This window comes from Triticum urartu, chromosome 5A (genome assembly GCF_056163025.1).
Source record: "Triticum urartu cultivar PI428250 chromosome 5A, HENAU_Tu73, whole genome shotgun sequence".
Lineage (NCBI taxonomy): Eukaryota > Viridiplantae > Streptophyta > Magnoliopsida > Poales > Poaceae > Triticum > Triticum urartu.
In genome coordinates, this window is record NC_141877.1 from 119,179,049 (window position 1) to 119,205,112 (window position 26,064).

General features: G+C 43.1%; 1 protein-coding gene across 3 annotated transcripts; it reads right to left on the reverse strand.

The window, feature by feature from the left end:
- Window positions 1-16,323: 16,323 nt before the first annotated feature.
- Window positions 16,324-25,087, reverse strand: MOS1 (modifier of snc1). Of its 3 annotated transcripts, none has more exons than XM_048672699.2 (9): window positions 24,664-25,087; window positions 23,249-23,326; window positions 23,120-23,164; window positions 22,627-22,990; window positions 22,453-22,543; window positions 22,133-22,213; window positions 20,473-22,022; window positions 16,805-19,122; window positions 16,324-16,715 (listed from the first exon to the last, which is right to left on the reverse strand). In XM_048672699.2, the coding sequence occupies exons 1-8, from the start codon at window positions 24,693-24,695 to the stop codon at window positions 16,861-16,863; spliced, it is 4,503 nt and encodes a 1,500-aa protein (XP_048528656.2). In that variant the 5' UTR covers window positions 24,696-25,087; the 3' UTR covers window positions 16,324-16,715; window positions 16,805-16,860. The 3 variants fall into 3 exon arrangements, with proteins under 3 accessions (XP_048528656.2, XP_048528655.2, XP_048528653.2); XM_048672698.2 differs by having other exon boundaries at window positions 16,324-16,708; window positions 24,664-25,086; XM_048672696.2 differs by having other exon boundaries at window positions 16,324-16,705; window positions 24,664-25,083.
- Between the last annotated feature and the right edge of the window lie 977 nt (window positions 25,088-26,064).

A 26,064-nucleotide genomic window follows, 5' to 3' on the forward strand; every position in this document is an offset into this window, starting at 1 on the left:
CTAATGCATAGTGATAAAGTAAAGCAAGTACATGGCATTTGCACTGCATACAATAATTAAGAGACAACCCTAAGGCTCCTGCCAGTTGTTGATATTACAAAACATGATCATCTCATACATCAACATATATCACATCATATCTTGACCATATCACATCACAACATGCCCTACAAAAAAAGGTTAGACGTCCTCTACTTTGTTGTTGCAAGTTTTACGTGGCTGCTACGGGCTTCTAGCAAGAACCGTTCTTAACTACGCAAAAACCACAATGGTGATTATCAAGTTTGTTGTTTTAACCTTCTTCAAGGACCGGCCGTAGTCAAATTCGATTCAACTAAAATAGGAGAAACAGACACCCACCAGGCACCATTATGCCAAACAAGCTGCATGTTAGTCGGTGGAACCGGTCTCATGTGCGTGGACATGTAAGGTTGGTCCGGGCTGCTTCATCCCACAATACCGCCGAATCAAAATAAGACGTTGGTGGTAAGCAGTATGACCATCACCGCCCACAACTCCTCTGTGTTCTACTCATGCATATCATCTACGCATAGACCTGGCTCGGATGCCATTGTTGGGGAACGTTGAATGGAAAACAAAAAATCCTACGCACACGCAAGATCTATCCATGGAGATGCATAGCTACGAGAGGGGGAGAGAATCTACATACCCTTGTAGATCGCTAAGCGGAAGTGTTTATCAGCGCGGTTGATGCAGTCGTACACTTTCAGATCCGTCCTACCGAACGTACGGCACCTCCGCCTTCAGCACACGTTCATCTCGATGACGTCCTCACCTTCTCGATCCAATAAGAGAGGCGAAGTAGTAGATGAGTTCCGGCAGCACGACGGCGTGGTGGCGGTGATGGTGAAGGACAATCTCCGTAGGGATTCACCAAGCACAACAGAAACTTTGACGGAGGATAAACTAGAGGGGGCGGGGTTGCCGGCACATGGCTTTGTGAATCTTGATGTGTCTTGGGTGCTAGCCCTGCCCCTCTACTCATATGTTGAGCCTTGGGGTTGAAACTTGGAGTAAAAACCTCCTCAAAGTCGGTTTTGCCCTAAAGGCAAGAGTCCTTCTCGGGCTCCCAGACCAGACGCCAGGGTCCCTGGCGTCTGGCCCCTGGCCTTCGCAAAACTTCCTTTAGCACTTTCCAAAAACCTCGTGGGCTTTGCCCCTTGGCCCAAATAAAGTGTTCTCACACCAGAACATTTCGGGAAACATCTGAAACCCCTTCCGGTGAATTCCAGAACCCTTCCAGAGACCAATCACTATTATCCCATATATCAATTTTTACCTCCATACCATTCCGGAGCTCCTAATCATGTCTGTGATCTCATCTGGGACTCTGAACAACATTCGGTCACCAACATACATAACTCATTTAATACTATGTCGTCAGCGAACGTTAAGCGTGCGAACCCTACGGGTTCGAGAATGATGTGGACATGACCGAGATGCTTCTCCGGTCAATAACCAATAGCAGAACCTAGATGCCCATATTGGTTCCTACATATTCTACGAAGATCCTTATCGGTCGAACCTTTATGACAACATATGTAATTCCCTTTGTCTGTCGGTATGTTACTTCCCTGAGATTCGATCGTCGGTATCTTTATACCTAGTTCAATCTCGTTACCGGCAAGTCTCTTTACTCATTCCATAATACACCATCTTGTAACTAACTCCTTAGTCACTTTGCTTGCAAGCTTCTTGTGATGTGTATTATCGAGAGGGCCCAGAGATACCTCTCTAATACGCGGAGTGACAAATCCCAATATCGATCCATGCCAAATCAACAGACACCTTCGGAGATACCTGTAGAGCATCTTTGTGATCACCCAGTTATGTTGTGACGTTTGATAGCACATAGGGTATTCCTCCGGTATCCGGGAGTTGCATGATCTCATAGTCAAAGGAATATGTATTTGACATTAAGAAAGCAATTTGCAATAAACTGAACGATCATATGCCAAGCTAATGGATGGGTCTTGTCCATCACATCATTCTCCTAATGATGTGATCCCGTTATCAAGTGACAACACATGTCTATGGTTAGGAAACCTTAACCATCTTTGATCAACGAGCTAGTCTAGTAGAGGCTTACTAGGGACACGGTATTTGTTTATGTATCCACACATGTATTTAAGTTTCTGATCAATATAATTCTAGCATGAATAATAAACCTTTATCATGAATAAGGAAATATAATAATAACAACTTTATTATTGCCTCTGGGGCATATTTCCATCATTGCTACTTGTTCATGAGAATTTATATGATAAAAGTTGTGTGACAAAGTTTTATGTTAAAGTTATTTGCTGTTATAATAATAAGCATGATGCTTCTATGTCCATATTTTGTTTTTATCGACACCTCTCTCTCTCTAAACTTGTGGGCATGTTTTCTATTTCAGTTTTTCGCTTGAGGACAAGCGAGGTCTAAGCTTGTGGGAGTTGATACGTCCATTTTGCATCATGTTTTCCTACTGTTATTGGTTTATGCATAATAATGCTTTATGGAGTAATTCTAATGCCTTTTCTCTCATAATATGCAAGGTTTACACAAAGAGGGAGAATGCCGGCAGCTGGAATTCTGGGCCTGAAAAAGCTACGCTAGAGTTACCTATTCTGCACATCTCCAAATGAGTTGAAAATTTACGGAGAATTATTTTGGAATATATAAAAAATACTAGAGCAAATAACTACCGGAGGGGGGCCACCAGGTGGGCACAACCCACCTGGGCGCGCCAGGCCCCCCAGGTGCACCCTGGTGGGTTGTGCTCAGCCTAGCCCACCTATGGTGCCCATCTTCTGGTATATAGGTCATTTTGACCTAGAAAAATCATGGGGGGGGGGACTTTTGGGACAAAGCGCCGCCGTCTCGAGGCGGAACTTGGGCAGGAGCACTTTTGCCCTCCGGCGAAGCGATTCCGCCGGGGGAACTTCCCTCCCGGTGGGGGAAATCATCGCCATCGTCATCACCAACAACTATCTCATCCTTGGGAGGGAAATCTCCATCAATATCTTCAACAGAACCATCTCCTCTCAAACCCTAGTTCATATCTTGTGTTCAATCTTGGTACCAGAACCTCTGATTGGTACCTATGGGTGACTAGTAGTGTTGATTGCATCTTGTAGTCGATTACTATATGGTTTATTTGGTGGAAGATTATATGTTTAGATCCATTATGCTATGTAATACCCCTTTGATCTTGAGCATGATTATCATTTGTGAGTAGTAACTTTTGTTCTTGAGGTCACAGGAGAAGTCATGTTGCAAGTAATCATGTGAACTTGATATGCGTTTGATATTTTGATGATATGTATGTTGTGATTCCCTTAGTGCTGTCATGTGAACGTCGACTACATAGCACTTCACCACATTTGGGCCTAAGGGAATGAATTGTGGAGTAGTTATTAGATGATGGGTCGCTAGAGTGACGGAAGCTTAAACCCTAGTTTATGCGCTACTTCGTAAGGGACCGATTTGGATCCAAAAGTTTAATCATATGGTTAGGATTTATCTTAATACTTTTCTCGTAGTTGCGGATGCTTGCGAGGGGGTTAATCATAAGTAGGAGGTTTGTTCAAGTAAGAACAACACCTAAGCACCGGTGTACCCACATATCAAATTATCAAAGTAGCGAACATGAATCAAGCCAACGTGATGAAAGTGATATGGTGAAATTCTCGTGTACCCTCAAGAACTCTTTGATTATCATAAGAGACCGTTTTGGCCTGCCCTTTGCCACAAAAGGATTGGGCTACCTTGATGCACTTTATTTACTGTTATCGTTACTTGCTCATTACAAATTATCTTGCTATCAAACTACATGTTACCAACTATTTCAGTGCTTGCAGAAAATACCTTGCTAAAAACCACTTGTCATTTCCTTCTGCTCCTCGTTGGGTTCAACACTCTTACTTATCGAAAGGACTACGATTTATCCCATATACTTTTGGGTCATCAGTGAGCTTCCTCAAATGTTCGAGGTCTTCATGAGCAAGTAAGTTGCATGCACACCCACTTAGTTTCATATAGAGAGCTTCCATACACTTATAGCTCTAGCGCATCCATTGCATGACAATCCATACTATTCGCATTAATAACGATTGTAAGGCCTCCGCCAAACGATTAGCCTCATTAATGTGAGACTTTCTTATACCTTTTTGACTTCCCTTATAACCACCATCATTCTCTTTCCCATCCAAAGTAATAAGTCATTGGCTCACGCTCAAGTATGGCGTGAGAGTTGAAAAAGCTGAAGCGAGAAAAAGTATGACTCGGTTGCTTGGTTTGGCACCGAGGTTGTTCATGATTTGATATCTTTATGCTAGGAAGACTGGGCATGCCATGCTTTTCATGATTAAGGGTGTAGGGATCATGTTCTTTAGCATCTTTATTTTGAAAGGCAATGGTTGTTTTCTAGTATGCTTTTGTATTATTGTTTTAATGTCAAGTTGATAGACTATTGTCTTGAATCACTCGTATCCCAATATTCATACCGCAATTGCATTCAACATCAAAAGTTCTTTTGTTACCATTTACCTAATCGAGGACGAGCAGGAATTAAGCATGGGGATGTTGATACGTCTCCAAGGTATTTATAATTTTTTTATTGTTTCATGTTATTATATTATCACTTTTGTATGCTTTATATGCCCTTTTATATTATTTTCTAGACTAATCTATTAATGTAGTCCCCAGTGGTAGTTCCTACTCCCTCTGTCCAAAAATAAGTGACTCAACTTTGTACTAACTTTAGTACAAAGTTAGTGTAAAGTTGAGTCACTTATTTTGGGACGAAGGGAGTATTTTTTGGCACATTTTTGGTTTGCAGAAAATCCATACCTACAGAAGTCCAAATAAGATGAAACTTTACGATGATTTTTTTCTGGAATATATGCAACACTAGAAGCTTTAGGAGGGAGCCTGAAGTAGGTTGTGGGCCCCACAAGCCAAGGTGGGCGCCCCTATGGGGGCGTTGGGCAGGCTTGTGGGAGCCCCACAACTCCGTTTGAACTAATTCCAAGCCTATAAATTCCGTGATTTCCTAAAACCCTTATAGGAGACCTGAGACAATTTTATTACCGCCGCAAGCCTCTGTTCCAAGCGATCCCATTTGGAGCCCTGTTATGCCACTCTGCCGGAGGGGGAAATCATTGGGAAGGCCATCTTCATCAACTTTGCTGCATCGATGATGATGTGTGAGTAGTTCCTTCAGGACCTACGGGTCCATAGTAGTAGCTAGATGGCTTTCTCTCTCTCACACACACTCTCTCTCTCTTGATCTTGATCTTGATCTTCAATACAATGATCTTCTCTAAGATCCATCCAATGTAATCTTTTGCGGTGTGTTTGTTGGGATCCGATAAATTATGGGTTCATGATCAGAGTATTCATTGAATTTAGGGATTTTTATTTCCGTGCCCCTGGTTCGTTAGTTTTACTCATTCATCCCCACGCTCTTAACTTTTGCTCACTTTTGCTCACTTTTCCCCACTCCCTTGCCCGAAACCCACAGAACTGGTCACAACGAACATTGTCGTCGGGTCAATGGCTTGACCGTTAACTCTGATGAGTGGGGCCGCGTAGGGCTGAGTCCATATTTTGACTGTTATGTGCTAACGAGTGGGGCCACAAAAATGACACTCACTATAACCTGAATCAGATCGAGCCACTTCCGCGCCGCCCCTCCGATGTCGTCGTGCCGCCTCCGCTGCTTCTACCCTCTCTCCCCATCTAGGATTAGGAAGAAATGTCGGGGGAGCACCCCGTCCGGCCCATCGACCGTGGAGATGATTGGGTCAAATCAGAGGCGGATAATTCATGGATTCCACCTGGGTAAGCATCGTTTTCCTCTCAAATTGATTAGGAGATCCGTAAATTAGGCTGTATTTGACCACTGTTGGCGTGAATCGGTGCAATTTTCTGAAAAATTTCAGCCTAACTTCACCCTTTATTTCAATCGAATAGGGTTGATCCTGCACTTGCTTTTCGGTTGGCGGTTAGAATGGAAACTAGCGAGCTACGTGGAACTAAACTGTATCTGATTTCTGGATTTTTCTATACGAAAGTGGTAGAAACCAACGGTTCGTTCACAGATTTCCGCGAGGCACTCTATTGTGAGTATTCGTGGAGCCCTGCCGATGCTATTGAATTGAGATATTTCGACAGTACCGAGCAGAGATTTGTCCCATTAACTTCTGATGAGCATCTGCGATTGCTATTTAGTTTGAATGCTGACAACCATTTCGGTAAATCCATATCGGTGTGCTTCAGGCACGTAAACAACGTATCCCAAGGGTGTTCAAACATCATTTGTCTCTGCTAATAGCAAGTGTCCTCGCACTCCTTGTACGTCGATACCAAGTAAACCTAGTGGTTGTGAAAGCCACAACATGTCGGTTGCCGCTAATTCTGCCACTTCTCCTCTCCCTTCTACACCTGATGTAGAAGTAGATGCAGAGCCTGACGAGGAAGTGCCTCGACATGATGATGAGTATGAGACTCTATTCCATGAACTGGTAGATAGATTCAGTCAACATGCAATGGAAAATGAATATCCAGAGGAGCCTGGCAACTATGCTAGATTTAATGACACTGACAATGAAGAGAAGGAGGAGAACATCGACTCCTTAGTTTTACAAGAATATGATGGTGAGGACATGCCAACAATTGAGTGGAACAGGGAGAATCCTCAGCTTACTCCAGGAACCGTATTCGAATGGATGGTGGACTGTCGTAATGCAGTGACTACATATTGCATTCTCACTGAAACTCCTATGAGGTTGATAGGAGTGAGCCAAGAAGATTCATTATTCATTGTCCTTATGATAGGTGGAGGTGGAGGTTGCATGCATACACTATGCTAAAGAGCAAATTGATTCAGGTATCACAACTGAATCTTTTTTAAGATTAGTTATCCATTCTATATTCAGATCATGTGTACTGTTTCTTAATTGTATTTGACATCATTTTTCATTTTGTTTCAGATAAAAAAAACCACACGGGCACACTTGCCCACCTGGAGGGGGAGGGGAAAAGGAAAAAATCAAAGCTTGCAAAGACTAGGTGGGTGGCAGATGCAATCTTGGATTGGGTGAGGGAAACACCAACAATTGGTCCAACAGCACTCCATGGGAAGCTATTTAAGAAGTACAAGATTAATATAACTTACATGAGGATTTTCTCTTCTAAGGAAAGGGCTCTTGATAGGATTAATGGTCCATGGAATGAGAGTTTTCAGTTGCTTTACACCTTCAAAGTTGAAGTGGAGACGGCTAGTCCAGGGAGTGTTGTAGAGATTGACAAGCGTACAGTTCAGTACAAATTAAAAGGGAAGACAATGGAGAAGGAGTGCTTCAGGAGGGCTTTTGTTTGTTTCAAGGCTTGCTAGCAGGGGTTTCTGAATGGTTGTAGGCCCTATTTGGCTGTCAATGCAACTGCTTTGAATGGAAGATGGAGAGGCTAGCTAGCAGCAGCTTCTGCAGTTGATGGACACAACTGGCTATTCCCAGTTGCATTTGGTGTGTTGGAGGCAAAGTCCGAGGAGAGTTGGGTCTAGTTTCTGCAGTAGTTGCGCAACATTATAGGTACACCCTTAAGTTTAGTTATACACACAGATGCTTGCAAGGGTTTAGAGAGTGCAGTAGAAAATGTATTCCCTGGAGTGGAACATAGGGAATGTATGCGACACCTAGCGTAGAATTTTAAAAAGAAATTCAAAGGCAAAGTTTATGATGAGAACCTATGGCCAGCATCATACACATGCAGCTTGAGGAAGCATGAGCACCATTTGAGAGTGTTGTATGCTCACAATCCTTTGGTGAAGGAGTACATGGATGAACATCATGAAAAGGTGTGGTCAAGAAGCAAATTCAATAAAATCTGCAAAGTAGACTATGTGACCAATAACCTCGCTGAGTGTTTCAATGCAAAGTTCAAGTCAGTGAAAGGGCTTTTGTTGTGGCAAGCATTTGTTAAGATTAGGCAGATGATCATGATAAAGATGTCTCTTCGTAAAAGAATTGCAGAAACATAATATGTTGGTCATCTTATGCTCCCATCTCAGATTAAGGAATTGCATGCCAAAGCAAGAGGACTAAGGATGAAATGCATTCGACCGTGGACATACGAGACTGAGGTGACATACACTAACAGTAAAAAATAGGGAATGGAGATATCCAGTGGACCTTGCAACTAAGAATGCAGTTGCAGACAATGGCAGATCCGTGGGAAGCCGTGCATACATGCCCTACATCTCATGACTGTTATTGGAGGTGAAGATGGTGAAGTTGATCAGTATTGCTCTGAATATTTTTCTGTTGCCAAATTTAGGGCTGCTTATACTGAAAATGTGCCTGCACTCTTGGTAAAAGATGAATGGAACATAGTAGACCTAGGGTTCAAACTCCATTCTCCTGTACTGACTAGACCACCAAGAAGACCAAGGAAAAACGGGATAAGAGTTGGTGAAGAGGGTCGTGTAAAAAACAACATAAGTGCAAAAAATGTGGTATCCTAGGGCATATTGCTAGGCTTTGTACCAATCCAGTTGATGCATCATTTGGAGAAGAAGAACAATGGGCGGCATCAAATGCAGAGGGGAATGCAGCAAGTTTAGAGGAGAATGCAGCAATAGAGGAGAATGCAGCAAGTTTAGAGGGGGATCAAGCAACTGAAGTAGCAGCTTGGTATGTGTGCAACCTTTCCCTTTTTGCATTTGTTCTCTTTTTTATCGATGGCTAAGCTTATTTCCGTTTGACCCAACTCTAGGATAATTAGAGGCACAGGACAGAAAAGACCTAGAGAGGAAGAAACTTCGATTGAATCATCATCTGATGCAGAATTTGAAACCATGGCTTATGAAGGTTTTGAAGCTATAAGAGAAGAGGAAGTTATTTTGTTTGAAGTTCCTTTAAGGATTAGTGAACCCACAGATGACCGTCAATTGGTCATCACTTGCTCGGTCAGTCAAAGCTCAACAAAACCGCCACCACCAGAAGTGAAGATCAGAAGAAACAAGACAAAGCTTTCAAAAGCACAAAATATCCCAACTAGGGAAACCAGGAGCAAGACAGTTAACCCATCCCGGAGCACAAGGAGCAAGGCAAAGATTTGAATTTGAACTTGAATGCAAGTCATAAACTTTGAACTTTAAGGATTTGTAATAAGGATTCTGTCGTCAATTTGAACTACTGTGAAAACTTGTAAGGTGTAATAATTCTATTTGAAATTTGAGGTAGAATACAAAACAGAGGCAAAATTTGAATTTTAGACAAACTTTGAATTTGAACCAACACTTGAAGTCCACTACCCTATGGTGTGAGTTGCAAATTTTGCTATTATAAACATTAGGTGATCAATCTGATCTCTTTTGTGTGGTAAAACTTGTAGTCGTGAGAAATGTACTCCAAATGAGCTCCCAAGCTAGGTTAAACAGCCCCATTTGTAATCAAGTTTTTTTGGACCTACTCTAAATGAGCCAAATATTTTGTATTAACACCTATTCAATCTATATAGTGTAGATTAGAAGTATCACTATTTATTGAATTAATCTTCATATTTTTACATTTTTTGAAAAAATTATACTTTAATAGAAAACCATTAAAAACACGTTTAAAATATGAAAATGGAAACTAAGTTCAGATCCTTCTTATTCACTTTGAAATCAAGCTTTGGTGATTTTTTTTGAATTTTTTTTAATTTTCAAAAACCGAAGGGAACCCTACCTCCTCTCCTTGGACTCTATGAAATGTTGTACGTGATAGCTCATATGTGTGAAGGTTTTTTCATGAAAATGTCCATAGACAAAGTTTATGATTTTTGGTTGGTAACATGTCATACAAGACAACATTGTGCGCAGGTTTTATATTTAAAAATAATAATTAATGGTGCTCATTTGACCTCGATCGTGCCAGCTAGGGTTTGTTTTGTAAATGTCCATATAACAAGTTTAGTATTTTTCCTCGTTGGTGTGTCTTATAAAACGACAAACAGCGAAGGTTTCATATTTTTTTCAATTTGTTTAAAATTAGTTATGCTCAGTCAAAGCCTTGGAACACCGTTGACCAGCTCAAAACCCCTCTAAACCCCGCAGGGTTTTGCCTAACCCTAGCTCCGAATGTCAGCCGTCAGATCATACCCTAGCGCCAAGCGTCAGCCCTCAGATGTGGTCTTATAGAAGGAATTCCGAGGGTAGGCTGCGTGCAGGCTCCACGCCGTTGGATCACATGGACGGCTCCGCATCATTGGATCATGGGGCGATCCGCGAGAGTTGTTGGTTGTGCTCTCCCACCCTTTCCTCCCCTTTCTTCTATTGCTTATTCCACAGTGATGAGAGGAGCCACTCCTCTGCTTCTTCTTCTCCGGTGACGAGAGGAGCCACTCCTCTGCTTCTTCTTCTCCGGCGACTTTGGGCGATATGTCGAGCTTCACTTCAGCCTCTCACCCCTCGTGGACCCAGTATGGTCCACTTCCCATGGAGCGATGTCCTGACTGCCCATGCAGCGCACCACTGATACGGTTGACTTCGAAGGAGGTTAAGAATGGCAACTATGGGCGCAAGTTCGTGAAATGCAAGAGCAAGCCAGAGGGGCAGGTTAGATCTCATGAATTTTCTCTGATTTCTTTTTCTATTTGCTTTTAGTTCTTTTTCTTTGGATCTGGGATTTAGGGTTCATGTTTTCGTTTCAGATCATGAAGAAATGCATGCATTTTGAATGGCTGGATGACTACGTTAAGCGGATTCAATTCAATGGGGCCCCAACCCGGGAGCTCAATCTGTCGTCAGCACCAATGAATTTGGTCTATGAAAGTGCTGCTCTGACAGTTGGGGATGCAGATCTGAGAATTAAAGAAGATGAACAAGAACTTGAAGCAGATGATTCAATTGAACAAGCAAGCAAATCTGATAGCTTTAGGATTTTATTTTTGGATAGTTTCTCTAGGATTTGCTTACTTGTTGGTCATCACTCGTTAGAGATGTTATTAGTGTGGTGTCATCTGCTCTAGGATTTGGTTAAATTTATGGATCATGTGCTCTAGGATTTGCTTAAATTTGTGGATCATGTGCTCTAGGATTTTCTTAAATTTGTGGATCATGTGCTATATGCTCTGTGTTGCTTAATTTGTGGATCATGTCAGTTTCGTCAGTTTTGTACACTTTCGGTTTCTTCAGTTTCGTCAGGCAACACCGACCGCAGAAGAAAAAAACGTAGTTCTAGGGCCCAAATTGAAACTAAGATCATGTTGGGTCGTCGCATTGCGTTGAGTGTCGAAGGCCCACAAAGATAAAAGAGGCCTAGAAAATAGTGCACGTGTTGGCTCTGTTTTTTTCTTGATTATTGTCATGGTAAATCCATTTATTGCCATGCCGAACAAACATAGTGCATGATGGTAAATCGATTTATTGTTAGAAGTACAACTTTTGTCCCATGGCATTTTTGTACATAATTGCCATGGCGAACTTAAGAATAACTTTTCCCATGTCATTGTTAGTGTATATACCATGACAAATTCTTTATTGAACTTGCCCATGTCAAATTTATTTGTACATATCGTGGCAATTTCCTTCTGTATAAGGCCTACGACACAACACTTTGATTTTTGACATGCGGGTATTATAGCGTAATTCTTACATAAAACATAGGGTGCCCTAAAATATTTTTTGCCGGTGAAATAATGTATTACTCGTCACGAAAGGTTCAAACAATCAAGGACAGCTAGCTCTGTCGCTACCAAAGGCCCCGACCCTATCCAAGCCATAGTTATGCCTTCTAAACGAGCAAACTTAGCTAAGCTATCACTAACTTTATTTTGGCCATGATTGATATGACTAATACAAGATTCATGAAGAGACATAAAGTATCTAATCTCCTTAATAAGTGATGCGTAGATAGATCTATCCACCTCTTTTGCCTGGATCAACTTCACTGCAACAAGAGAATCCATCTGGATCATAACTGGAAGAGATAATGACAAACCCTCCACACACGCACGTAGTTCAGCTTCGAGGGTAGCCAACGACATAACATAAAAATATATAACACGTTGTACATAAAAGATTTCACGGTACAACCAACGACAAAAAAGCCCTAACAGGCAAGACAAGCTTCACGAGACTGGCCAGGCCTTCACCACCATCTTCACTGAGCCTTCTCTTCAGTGCTCCTCCTCCATGCCGTCCTCGCCGAGGTAGTAGGGGAGGCTGTGCATCCCGTTGCGGGTGGGGAAGATGCTATCGAAGTCCGTGAAGATGGTGTAGGTGGTGAATGCGATGAACTCGCACCCACACCAAAACACCTTGCCGAGGAGGTAGTACGCATCGAATCTGTTGGTGAAGTGGGCGATGAGGCCTGACAACAGAGAGTTGGCGTTTGGGCGCACTTCCTCCAGTCGGAACATCACCAGCGAGCCCGCCGGGAGGTAGGCATAGCCCGCACGGAGGAACCACTGGGCAAACTCCCTGGCACCCCTCCAGCGTAAGATCGCCCACACGTAGAGCGTCGTCTCCATGACGACGCCGGTGGGGTACCGCCTCTCCGGCTCGGTGGGTGGCACCTGGAAGGTGGGGCCGTAGTACTGCATCCTCGCCTCGCTTGGAGAGTGATCTGGATTTGGGTGAAGAAGAGAAGGAGGCGGCGCAAATGGATGTGTGCAGAATAGGTGGAGCATGGGGTGGTTTAAATAAGGGCACCGACCGCGCTCAACATTTGCTACGTTCAAACGAGTCGCGTCGATTGGTATGCCACTTTAATTGCCAACCCGTTTAAATTGCCACGCTAAATCGATGTGACGCGTGCGACAAGAGAGAACCAGCGACAGCGACCATCGTTGCGTCCATGGCGGCTCGCGAGCAGGAAAGCGGCTCGGTCAACGCATCGTGGCGGTGCGCATCGGCACATGCAGGCTCGGTCGGCGCATGCAGGCTCAGTCAACGCGTCGTGCCGACGCGCATCGACACATGCAGGCAGGCTTGCCGGGTGCATGCATAGCAGGCTAGCTAGATACGCCGTGCATGCATAACAAGCTTCTGTCGTGGCGGCGCACGCATGCGTTTCATGCAAAGGCCGAACAATCCAACGAAACCATGGGCCAATGGTCGAACAGCGACACCGCCAAACACGGCCCCACTTGTCAGTTCCAACCCGCTCTCAGGTCCAACGGGCGACACAGTCCATCACGGCCCCACTCGTTAGAGTTAATGGTTAAGCCATTGACCAGACAGCATCGTCCGCTGTGACTAGTTCCGAGGGTTTCAGACAAGGGAGTGGGAGAAAATGAGCAAAAGTTAAGAGCGTGGGGATGAATGAGTACAGCTAAGGAACCAGGGGCACAGATGTAAAAATCCCTTGAATTTATATGAGTCTTTTGAGATTTATTTACTGCGTAATTTTATAGCTTTGTATTCCTCTCCGATCTATCCGTCTAGTTTGGCCAAGTTAGACTGATTTATCTTCAGCGGGATAGGTGCTTTGTGGTGGGTTCAATCTTGCCCTGTGACAAGAGGGGTAAAGGCACATATTTTATTGTTGCTACTAAGGATAAAATGATAGGCTTTGATCATATTGATTGGTCTTATTTTTTTTTATATTATGTCATCTTGCTTAAAGCGTTACTCTGTTTGTCATGAACTTAATATTTTGAGATGCATGTTGGATAGTGGTCTTGGAGTGGGTTAATAGTAATAGATGCAGTTGAATTAACAGTCTACTTGTCACGGACGTAATGCCTATGTAATGGTTATGTCATGGATGATCATCATAACTATGCTCAACTTTATCAATTTCCCAACAGTAATCTGTTTACCCACCGTTATTATGCTTTCGAGAGAGATGCCACTAATGAACTTATGGCCCTCGGGTCTATTCTCCATCAATATTAAGAATCTTGCAATTACTTTGTTGGCTCTCTTATATTTTCCTTTTACTTTAATTTGCTTTGCCTATCACTATTAGATTTAATCTTGCAACTGGCAAGAACAAGGGGAGTGACAACCCTCTTGCCTTTGTTGGGTGCAAGCAATTGTTGTGTCTATGTGCGGGTATTGTTCATGTTGTTGGTGTGGTGCCTTCTACTGGTTCGATAAACCTTGGTTCTTAACTGATGAAAATACTATCTGCTACTATACTATTTCACCCTTCATCTTCGAGGAAATTGAACAACTCCATCGCGAGTAGCACAGACATAGCGTCAATTGATCGTGGGATGCCAGAACACGAGAATGAGAAAAAAGAACAAAATCTATAACAAGGAAGAACGGTATAGTGAGCATGTGTTGATCTCACGGGTTTATCGATATAACTTACGTCGGGTTTTGAAACGTATCATGAACAGAAGTAATGACATTGGCCTACAGTTCGCTCAAATATCACTCATGTAAATATAGGGTCAATACGGATGTCCATGGTTCCACTGTTGATCATTGAGCGAAAGGTTGCTTTCGTCCATGTCTATATTTTACCGAACCTGCAGCGTCACACGCTTAAGGAATTACGGTCTGTTGAGCTCTATAGGAATTAGGAATATGAGAAAATATTACTGAAAAGGTTTCAAGAATAAAAGAAATAATTTTGAGATAAACCGAAAGTGTTTTGAGGTTACATTAAGAGTTTCGGAGGATAACAGATAATGTTATGTAGGCAAGAAATGTTTCCGGAGACCTAATATAATAATAGAGGGCTCCGGTAATTACCTAGAACCCTTTGGAATTTATTTATTTTTTGATGGACCCTCTAGAATTTATTTAGGGGCTATGGGCTAATAGAAATGGCTAAGGTACTGTCCATGTTTGGCAGTCCCTTTCCAGCTTGGTACTGTTGATGGCAGTAGGGGGAGGGGGGTTAGACCTATAGGGGGGGGGGGGGGGGTGTTTCGGGGATGTGCACAGTAAGAAAGGTGAGATTATTGGAAGCAATTATTAACAATTGTTTCCCTACAAAACACGGTACTTCCATTGATAGAAAAATATGCTTCCGTTCATGGAAGCAAGTATTTCTTTTTCTTTTCCATGGAAGCAGTATCGTGATGCACGACACAATCTTATTTCATCAAAGCAAACATCACTAACCATGGAAGCTGATTCACCAATTGATGGAAACATAAATTACTACTACTCCCTCCTCTTTCAGTTTACAGGGCATGCGCATACCCCTAGATCCAATTTAATCAATCTAATACAAGTCATATATTACAAGGCATGCGTGCACAAAAATGAATAGAATCATTTGAAAGGTTTGGGCTCCCCCAAAAATCAAGTTCTTTGCTTGGCTAGCAATTCAAAATCGTGTTTGGACCGCCGACCGTTTGGCCAAGCGAGGTTGGGACAATTGCGGACTTTGCCCACTATGCAAGAGGGAGCAAAAATCTGTGGCTCACCTCTTCTACAAGTGCCGATACACGTTAAGGCTCTGGGAAATGCTGAAAGTATGGCTACGATTGGATACCATGGATATTACTACTTGGTCGGGGGAGCGATCGATCAAGGATTGGTGGACAAGGATGTCTAGCGCAACGAGGGTGCATAGGAAAGCTATGGCCTCCCTCATAATGCTTGTTAGCTGGACCATATGGAATGAGAGGAACGCGAGGATTTTCCGCAACAAGTTCAACCAACCCAACATTCTATTTATCAACATAAAGAGCGAGGCTAAACTTTGGATCACCACCGGGGCAAAAAATGTGGGTCTTTTGATGCCGGGAGAGTAATGACCATGATGTAATATTTTTCAATTTTTTTCTCTTTCACAATGTGTTGCAAACTCTTGTCCGTTTCCTTTTTAATTAATGGATGAGGCAAAGCTTTTGCCTCCATTTCAAAAAAAAAATATTACAAAAAATATACCAATATGAACTTCAAATGTTCTATTTTCAAAAAATATAATTTCTATGTTATATAGTTTATATTAGAGTGATTAAATTAACAACGAAGTATACATGTAGGACTTGTAAACTGAGACGGAGGTAGTACCTCCAGACGTTGGCGCAGTTTTCTACTGTTATTACTCTCCTTACTATCCAAAAACATTGAATTAGTTTCGCAAAATGTTGAATTAGTTTCGTAAATATCAGCAGTTATTAGCAAACCCCACGTAATCAGCTTTGTCGGTTTTTATAATTTTGAAAACTTCGGACGGAAGGTGCACAATTTTGAAAACTTCAGAGGAAGGTGCGCTGTGCGCAGGGGGCACCCTGCTTATCCAGCGGCCATATGCTGCTAGTCTGGTAGGAAAAAACTCTTTTGTTGGTACAGGCGACAGTTAACTGCATACCTATCAAAAGATTTGGTGAATGAAACCAGGAACTCACATTGAATAAAAGAAAAGGTAATATCGTACAAGGGCCTTCGTTGTAACCATATTGTACAAAAGAAGTCAATTATTCCTGACAAACCTATCTTCCAGTCAACGGAAACACAACATGACACCAACTTTCATGTACCGAATACCAACAAATAAGTAAAAAAACAACGCTTCTGTTCCCGTTAGCAAACACTACTAGCATTTTCGCGTCCCAGTACTTAATCAACTCCGTTAGTACAATTAAAGCATCACATCTCACCGAAGCAAGGGATGTCCTTCGGAAAAATTAACAATCACACGCTAAGGCCCAAAAGCCCTGAGAACAAAAAAAAACATTACAACCTACTGATGACCCGGACCGACGACCGCCACACCACTGCCGAGAAACATTCAACCTGCTGGCCTCTGAACATGTTAGCCATGAGGGGGATGAGATCACACAAGCTGCCTGTACAGGCAGTAAACTAGAATGCTGAAATTTTTCATTTGCTTACCTGTTGTGAATGACTCGACATTCCTAAATCTCAACAATCATGGGGGCAAGGGAAGATCATTCTTCTCGGTAAGAATTAGGAGCTGGAGCCGGGGCTGGGGCTGGGGCAGGGGCAGGATTCCGCTTGACAAAGTGACCACCAGGCGGGCGGTGGCCCCTGTTGTGGCCGCGCTCCCTGTACACCGGTCCTGGAGCTGGAGGCCCTGCACTTTGTTCATCGGCACTTGGGTTCTGCTGGAAGTCTGAGGGTTTGTTGGAACCAACTGGCTGGTATTCAAGATGAGTGCTACCCCTCCGCCTTTCTGCATTTGCGCCATGGCTTGGCTGCCCAGCATCATAACCCCTTCCCCTGTGCGCGCTGCTTCCCCTGTGATACCTCCCGTTGTGCTGTCCCTGGCGACGGGTTGCATGATTAAGCTGCTGCTGTTCTGCATTTTCATGACTCTCGCCCTTCTGGTTCTCATCCACATTTGTCATGTCACCTTTACCTTGATTACTATCACGATTGCTGCTGTCTTGCAGAGTAGCACTGTCCACCTGACCTTCAGTGGTATTATTGCCCTGTGAGTTATTCTGGGAATGTGAAGATTTTGGTTTCCAGTGTGCTCTAGAGTGTCCTGCGCTGCTCTTCACCTCAGGTTTTGACATGTTTCTATGTTCAGAAGAGTTTGCATCCATTCCACGTGTTGACATGTGATTCACATCTTTCCTGCCATCTCTGTTCTCATTTGAGTAGTTACTTGCCTCGTTTTTTGGGCCCTTAACATGCTGCCTCCTTTGCCTGTTAGCTGCAGCATGTTCTTTTGCGGCACTGGCAGGTAACTCAACTGCTTCAGCTGGAGCCAAACTATTCCCGGCAGCATAATCTGCTTGCTTGTCAGGTTCAAGCTGCCAATGCTTGTCAGAAGGCCTCTGAACTTCGTGTGATTCTTGATAGCTGTCTGCTCGCTCAGAAGGTATTGGTACCACCGAAGATGAGTCATCTGTATTCCTTCTGCGCCAAGAAGAATGAGACTTCCCATGCCCTTTACTAGTTTTTCTGTCCTCCCATTTCTTGGGCTCTTTAGCAGCGGTTAACTTCTCATTATCATTACTCTTGTTCTCCACAGAGGATTTTTCTACAGGTAAATTTTGTTCCAAATTCTGCTGTTGAAGCTCTTTGGACAGTGGCTTAGGCACATATCTTTCCATTTCAGCTCTCTTAGTTCGTGTGACATTCTCCCCATCAGTGGTGCCCTTTCCAATTGGCTTAGGCCTGGCTGCTACTGCTGCATTAGCTTCCTCAGATGGTTCATTCCACCCTGATGGCTTAACTGGTGCCCAGACAACACTCTCATTCCCATGTGGCTTCTCGACAGGTCGGATAGCATGTTGAATCTTTTTTGATCCTTTTGATTGCTGAGGTTTTGGGCGGCTATTTGCAGTGCTCTGAGCTTCCTCTGGTAATTTCAGGCGCTCCTGGTTGAAAGATCCAAATGAAATACCACCCACAGTTATACTTCCAACAGTAAGCACGGTGTTTTCAGCAGGAAGTATAGAACTACTAATGATAACGCCAGCGGTTTTTATTTTTGGCACACTGGAGATGCTTGGTGTATTCTGCTGACCAAGAACCATGGGTGGATATTTGGAAGTAGCAGGAGCATCATCAATTTTTTTCTTATTTCTCGAGTTCCTGGCACTCTTCTTGCTGTGGGCTGGCGGATCATCATGTGATGTAACAACAGCAGTTGAAGTGTCCAAAGAAACCTCAACAGCTTTCTTAACATTTTCTGTGTTTACTGTCACACTTGAATTCTCACCAGGAATTTTATCCTCTGAAACAGCATGCCTTTTTCTGTTGCCCTGCCTAGGCTTTGGAACACTGACATCATGTGACAGTGATATACTTTTATGTGCTATATGCTCCGTCATGTTGCTCTGTTTGTTCATGCCTGAGGTTGAAGTGTTATGACCAGAAGCATCTTTACCTGTACCCTCAGCATGTAGTAGAGTAGACATGGGCTGTGCAGGAACTGCAGTATCCTTGGGTTCATTCGGTGGCTGAAGAATACTAACATTATCCAATAAAGTAACATCATGTGATTCAGCAGTTGAAGACGCAGGTTCAGTAGTCCCATCAACTCCAGCCTTTTGCTCATTACGCACGTTGTCATTTTCTGGTGGTGGATCACTGGAATCCTTCTGATGTACTGATGAACGCTTGTTCAGCTCCTCCAATTTTGCAAGAGCTTTTGCCTTTTGTCGCTTTGTCCGTTCTTCTTCCTCAGCTTGCAATTGTTTGGCACGCTGTACAGCCAACTCCCTCATTTTTACACGCTGAATAGGAAATGCAACAATCAAATACTAGTTTAGTAGGCAACAAGGTTATTAGAAGAATTGCACAGGTTATTAAGAAAGTAACTCAATGTAGTATAACTTCTTAATCTGCTGTGATATATGTATTGTAAACAGAGTATGTCTATTTAATACTCCCTCCGTCCTAAAATAAGTGTCTCAAGCTTAGTATAACTTTATACTAAAGTTAGTACAAAATTGAAACACTTATTTTGGGACAGAGGGAGTAACAATAAGACTGGTAAGCAGGCAGTAATGGCACAAAACCAAATGTGGCATTAAAGAATGCAAGGGTATAAAAAGATGGGAGCCTGCAAGAACAAGTCATGTGACATGCACAGCAGCATATGGTACAACATTTTGTGTTGTTTTATACTTCCTCTATAACCAAATACTCCCTCTGTTCCTAAATATTTGTCTTTCTAGATATTTCAACAAGTGACTACATACGGAGCAAAATGAGTGAATCTACACTCTAAAATATGTCTACATTCATCCATATGTCGTAGTCCATTTGAAATGTCTAGAAAGACAAATATTTAGGAACGGAGGGAGTATAAGACATTTTAGGTCATTAGTACCATTTATTGAGATTTGAAATTTTAGATAAAACCTGACCTCGCATCAATAATGAAAATATACACAAGTATGTTACGTTGTAACAAACAGCACCAATCCTTACTTAACAAAAGCTATTTAACGACAACATTTGTTAATAGAAATGGAAGTCCAAACAATACCTCATATACAAATATACAAGATACGGCAATATATTATGGACTAAAAGTGCCAGCAGCAAACCACAGCTGTTAGAAATGCACTTGATGAATATTAATTCATTAGTGCAGGGTATCAATGGCATGTTTGGTTGACCACCACAAATTGGTTGCAACCTTGCAGGCTTTCAAAAAGCATAAGTCCGTGACACATGTGCTGCAGAACCCAAGGCTAACAAATTGTGCCAATGAACCAAAATATCTACTAGTCACATTTGCACAACTAAAGTTTTGTGAAGTGCAGTAATGAACTATACACGCCCTAATACTTTTAATGGATATGTTTAGAGATATATTACTGGTGAGAGCTGAGGAAGTACCTCCATCCTAAAAACAGGTTGTTGTGAGGCACGTCCAGTCAAACTTTTGAAACAATATACATCTATAAATGTAAGTATATAGTTTGGCTACATGAAAATAATTTCATTGGATTTTCTTGCAGAAATATTTTCCAAACATACATAGTTAATTAATTCGGTTTTCTATTATATCACAAAATTCATAATCAAACTCTTCCACTGTAAAAAGTATTGTCAGAAGAAATCTGCAAACATACCTGAGATTCATAATCGGGTGAAGCTGGCATATCATCAGGTGGCAGCTGCGAAACATGCTCCAGAGGCTGGTCATGCTGACTATTCCTCACTTGAACTACTGGCAAAGATTCAGTTGCATAAATTTCTCCCCGCCCATGTCCTGTAGTATTGTTGGGAAGCATGTCTTTAGCAGGACCATGGTGGCTATTTCTTGAAGAATCAACCCGCCTATGTGTGCGATCATGAGTTGATACACCCAGCTTTCCAGACTTGCTGGCTTCAGCAAAATGTGAGTGTAGCGGTCCAACAACCCCGCCATCATTAGGTCCCTTCTGCAGTTTCTGTACCACAGGAGAACGAGGAGAAACACATCCTGCCTGACCAGAAGCAGAAGCAAAAGCAGTGATAGCAGGAGTACATGGAACATCTTTTATCACCCGATCTGCTTTTGAATCAGCATTTTTTAGCTGCTTCTCTTTGATTTCCTTGTTTGAAAATGCTTCTGCAACATTACGTGCATCAACATTTCTAGCTTTGTTGTTCAAACTCCCTATTTTCTCTATCAAAGCTGCATTCTTCTTAATGATAGGTTGCTGATCAAGCGGAAGATTATCCTCCTTCAACTTTTTCAGGTGGGCACCATCATCAGTTTCCCTGGGATGGGAATGTGCATTTTCCAAAACAGACGAATGGCTTGTACGATTAGGACCTCTGTTATCATGCACTGACTTCATAAGCACCATGTTCCTTTCACTAGGGGTATTCCTTGTATCTGCCTTTGTGTTTACATCGTTTCGATTTCCATCTGGATGTGGAAGAAGTGGTGGTGCAGGCTGACTCTTCCTTTCAACTTCACCAGGACCCACTAAACGATCAGGGTTATCATGCAAAATCCTAGTTTGTCCTCGACAGATCAACTGTACTCTATCAGATTCGGAGAGCTCCTTGGGACTTGCTTCGTGTTTGACTGCTCTGCTCGGAGAATGTCCAGGCTGGAATTTCTCATTCTGATTGGGAAATTGATTCAATATTCCTGGTTGATGAGGGCCTCCAAGGAATGGTGAATCTCTTACATTGGCATTATTGAAATTTGGCCGTTGAGGAGCATAATATCCATCATAAGGGATTGGGCCCTGGTAAACTGGCCTGACTGGAATAACAGGCTGATTCATAACATACGAATTAGGAGTCATAGAATGATATGCATCGGCATTTTTCGAGTGATATCCACCATGCCCTGAGCCCTGCCTTGCTGCTGCTTCTGAGTTGGGTGGGAACTGACCATAATAAGGGAATGGTTCCACAGGGAAATTGCTAGAGGGACCAACTGGTCTGTATGGGCCACCTGGTCCTCTATGCCACATTCCCTCAGGTGGGTGGCCAGGAGGTGCACGCCATGAATCAAACTGCGGAGGGGGCATACAGTAGTTAGGAGGGTATGGCTGTGGCTGCTGAGCATCATTTGGAGGACCTGTGGCAGGAAAGGGAGCACTTCCATCATGTGCCTGCTGATCTGTCTTCATGATATCTGCTGGTTGATTATTAGGTGGTCGAACTACTTCGCCAGATCCTAAAACACAGAAACGGTATCCCATTAAGTGGTCAGACCATAATAAATATATACATGCAACAGCAAGACGGTAAGGACATTAGCAAGTATAAAACGGTGAAATTAAATACCAGCAGGCAGGCTCTTCCCCGTATCATTTTGGGTTCCATCTTTGCCAGAACTAGAAGTTGGGCGCCCTTTTGAACTATGACCTAGAATAAAAGGCTGAACTGTTAGGAGAAATTATCTCGTATATCAACTGAATATACGTCATTTGAATTTGAAATCAGATCAGTCAGAACAAAGAACTGAGATTTGCGGAAATAAATCTAGCAGATATGGCATATATCAGCATACCATATGATCAATACAATCAAGAATTCCAAATATTCAGTAAGAAGTCGTGGCCTATAACAAAAAATATATATAATACATTTTGCATGCAGATTACCTCGTTGACTGTTTGATTCAGAGATTTTCTCAGAACCAAGTGTTGGGAAATCACCGGTACTTAGAGTAAACGCATGCCCATGTGAAGATCCCTACATAGTTAAGAACAAACATATTATTAAGTAGGCTCCGATTGCTGACGCCCAAGCCATATAAAGTAAGTATTGTGAATTACCAATCTGTCAACAGTCCTTATCGATACATTCATATTATCTGAGGGGTTATCTGCAAACCGAGAAAGCTGTGAGCTTCCTGGTCTTGTCTCTGCACTTCGAGGACGATTTGTGACCACTGGTACATTTTGTGATGGTAATGTGCCAGAAGCTGAGGACGGCCGAGAATTTGGACCCCAAGCATTAGGAGAGTCAAGAGATTCACTTCCAGCTGTTGAGGGCCTTGAACCTCCACCGGAAGAGGGGCGGCCATTGAATTGGCTTGGTGCACCAGAATTTCCATCCTTCTTGGGAGATAGAAGTGACGAGGAATTCCATGCATTTGGTGTTGTAGGTCCTGGTTTGCTGCCCCATGTGAGGGTGCCCCTAAAATCAAAATGATAACCTCATCACTAGAAATTGTTGAAAACTATTGAGAACTCTGAACGAGTAGCATCAGATCACGAAAAGAATGGATAAAAAAAGTGTGGTATAACAATGAGTGTGGGAACTCACTTTGGAACGATTTCCACATTGGGGTCAAGACCTTGATTTTCCAACCTTCATGAGAACTACTAAATCAGTTCACATAGAAGTATACAAAGATAAGATTTCGCTTACAATGTCCAATACAAAAACTGTTACCTCTGACTTGGCAAATTAATGGGCTTTGGGATTTTTCCAAGAACAGTCATGCCAGATTTCCTTGTAGGAGCAGCCCATCTGCAGAAAGCAGTACAGAATAATAAAGTACACACATAGTACATCAGCAGCAGTGCTATAACTAAGCAACAATTATTAAGCGCGTTAACCTGATTATGTGGGCATAGTCTTAAAAAACATATTGCATATCAATATAAATATTGAGTCTCAGAAGGATAAATGAATGGAGCTTAATCATCCATCTATAGGAAGAGAACTACAAATATTCTATCAAATGGCATTGCAAATCAGTACATAAAGCATTTAACAAATTTAATACACAGAAATAATTAGGACTCCACTACAAATCTGACGTCAAATTGTTTTTTTAGGCAAATCAAACATTTTTCATAGCAAATTATGTTCTCAGAGGATGGCAAGTTTAGTTGGCGAGTATGGCAAATCCGCCTCAGTTCATTTTTTTGTCAGAAATTGCAGGGCTTGCAAACTAAATTTGCCGTTATCACACCAATGTAAATTGACATGAAAAACGTCAGATTTGCCATCGGATTTTTAGTGTTTCCGAATGATTATGGCTGAGAGATGGAAGTGTGCAGAGTTATGCCAAATGCTCCTTGACAGTATGCTATCGAAAGGATTCAAAACTTTTTGTTCAAATACCACTTAACCAATAAAACACGGGCTTACAAATAGGAAGGTAAAAACGGCCCAAAAAAGGCTCGGGCACTCCTGTCTGCTGATGGGCCAAGATGAAACGTGATATGAGCCTGGACTTGCATCTTGTATTCTTGATAAAAAATTTGTTCAATACACTAAATACATACTCTGCCGAATCATTCATCAAGGTTCACTGACTGAATTAACAAAAACCTGAGCAGTCTGCCCTTGGACAAAAGACAGTTCTTTAAGAGAAAGCAGATAACTGACTTTCTGCCGTTAAAAGGATTTGATAAATACACTGAGAGGAAACGAAGCATATCAGCTATAAATAAATATCTGCTTGGTTGAAAGAAGAGCACGGGCTCATCTGCGACCATCTGGTGCCATGACGCTGCCGCGCAGATACCATACCACACAACTGGATTGCTTAACCGTCGAACAGCATAGAATTGAACCAGACAACCTAGAAATGCACTCTGCCTGTCATGCTTCCGATCCGGAAACTAGCATTCGAACGACACCAAAGCTAAATACTACCACCCGCCAAGCACTACTACAAATCGATGATTAGAAGAAAAAAACTGATATTTGCAATTTTAAAACAAAAATAGCAAGCGTCGCCAGAATCACCACGCGCAACAATGCAAAGGCCCTGCGCATCCAGTCGCGGACGGAATTCAAAACGACGAGGGAGAGGAAATCGCGTCGCGCGCGCGAGGGGGATAGGCATCTCGCACCTCTTGTCTGTGGTGAGCAGGCTCGAGGCCATGGCCCCTCCCCGCGAGCTTGCGCCCCTCGCCGGGGGTCCGAATCGAGCGTCGCCGATCGCCGGGACGTGAGCCTGGCGCGTCCAGGCCAGGGAGATCGGGATCTCTCGGACGGCCTCGGAGGGGCCGCGAGGAGCGAAACCCTAGAGACGGACGGACGCCGCGATCGGCCCGGATCGGCGACGGCTGCGGCGGAAGAGGCGGGAGGCAGGCGTGGAGAATCCGCGGGAACCCTCGCGGCCGGGCCCTGCCGTCCGGCGAGCGGCGGCGGCGGGGGAGGGCGACGGAGATTGACGGGTGGGCCCCGCGCGTCAGATGGGAGGAGGGAAGGGGACGGAGGAGAGAGAGAGAAGAGAAGGTTGGAGAGGCGTTCGTGAGAGCGGTATAAAGGGGAGGCGGAGGGGACGCGTGGCGGTGCGGGGGATGGGTGGGCTCGTGCGGGTGCCCGGGGACGCGTGGAGTCGTACGAGTGGTGGGCTCTGACGGGATGCTGCGCCCGTCCGGCGCAGGGAATCCCAGCGGGGAGTTGCGTGCTTGGATTTGGGTGGCCAGGTCGGGCGCCGCGACGTCGACGTTTCGTGCGAGCCAAGATTGCCACAAGTGTACACGGTTCGTCACCGGATGACCCTACGCGTGGTCGATGCCCTTTTTTTTTTTCTTTTGTCCTCCCTCGTGATCAGTGGTGTATCACTAATTGGGGCCGCCATTGCGAGCCTCGTGAGAGCCCTTCTTTGCGTTGTAATGTTGGTTGTGTGCATTAATCTTGTTTTGTGCTGCTGATATGTTGGCTTTGTTTATTGATAAATGATTTGCTTGTGTCTTGTTTTGACTTGGCTGAATGCACCTGATATAAACCTGCAAAATGTGGAGAGAAAAAACTTGTCAACAAGAAAATATGTGAACTCAACCTATTTGAGACATGTCCCTAGACTGGACAGGGAGCATTGCCTCACCCAAGCATGCGAGACAATGAATTCAAGGTTATGGTTGGCGCAGCTAGCTGCAAATAAACTAAATGTAGCTTTGCAATACTTTATCTCTTCTGATTTAAACACAAGTTTCTCGGGAAAAAATATTTAAACACAAGTTACTAAGTTTTAAGATTATAAAGTATGATATGCACCACATAGACATCATGATATGAAATATAAAGAAAACATGTTAATTCCTTATTTGTTCATTTTTGCAGTCTTCTCTAGTTTCACCGACAAAGATACAACGTTGCCAAGAGAATCCTACAAGTTTGGTTATTTCGTTCCTGAAACAGGGAGCATATGGTAGTTTCAGACATAAACAACATTAGGGCAACAATACTTTTACACATCACAACAAATATCTAAACAAAATTTCAGCCAATAGAAAAAAAAGTAT

Excerpts from the sequence above, each read along its gene's own strand:
- MOS1 (XM_048672699.2), bottom strand. The coding sequence starts at position 24,695 with ATGGCCTCGAGCCTGCTCACCACAGACAAGAG. Across the intron at positions 23,165-23,248 it reads ATTAATTTGCCAAGTCAGAG|GTTGGAAAATCAAGGTCTTG; the intron begins GTAACAGTTTTT and ends GTTCTCATGAAG. Across the intron at positions 22,544-22,626 it reads TAAGGACTGTTGACAGATTG|GGATCTTCACATGGGCATGC; the intron begins GTAATTCACAAT and ends TTAACTATGTAG.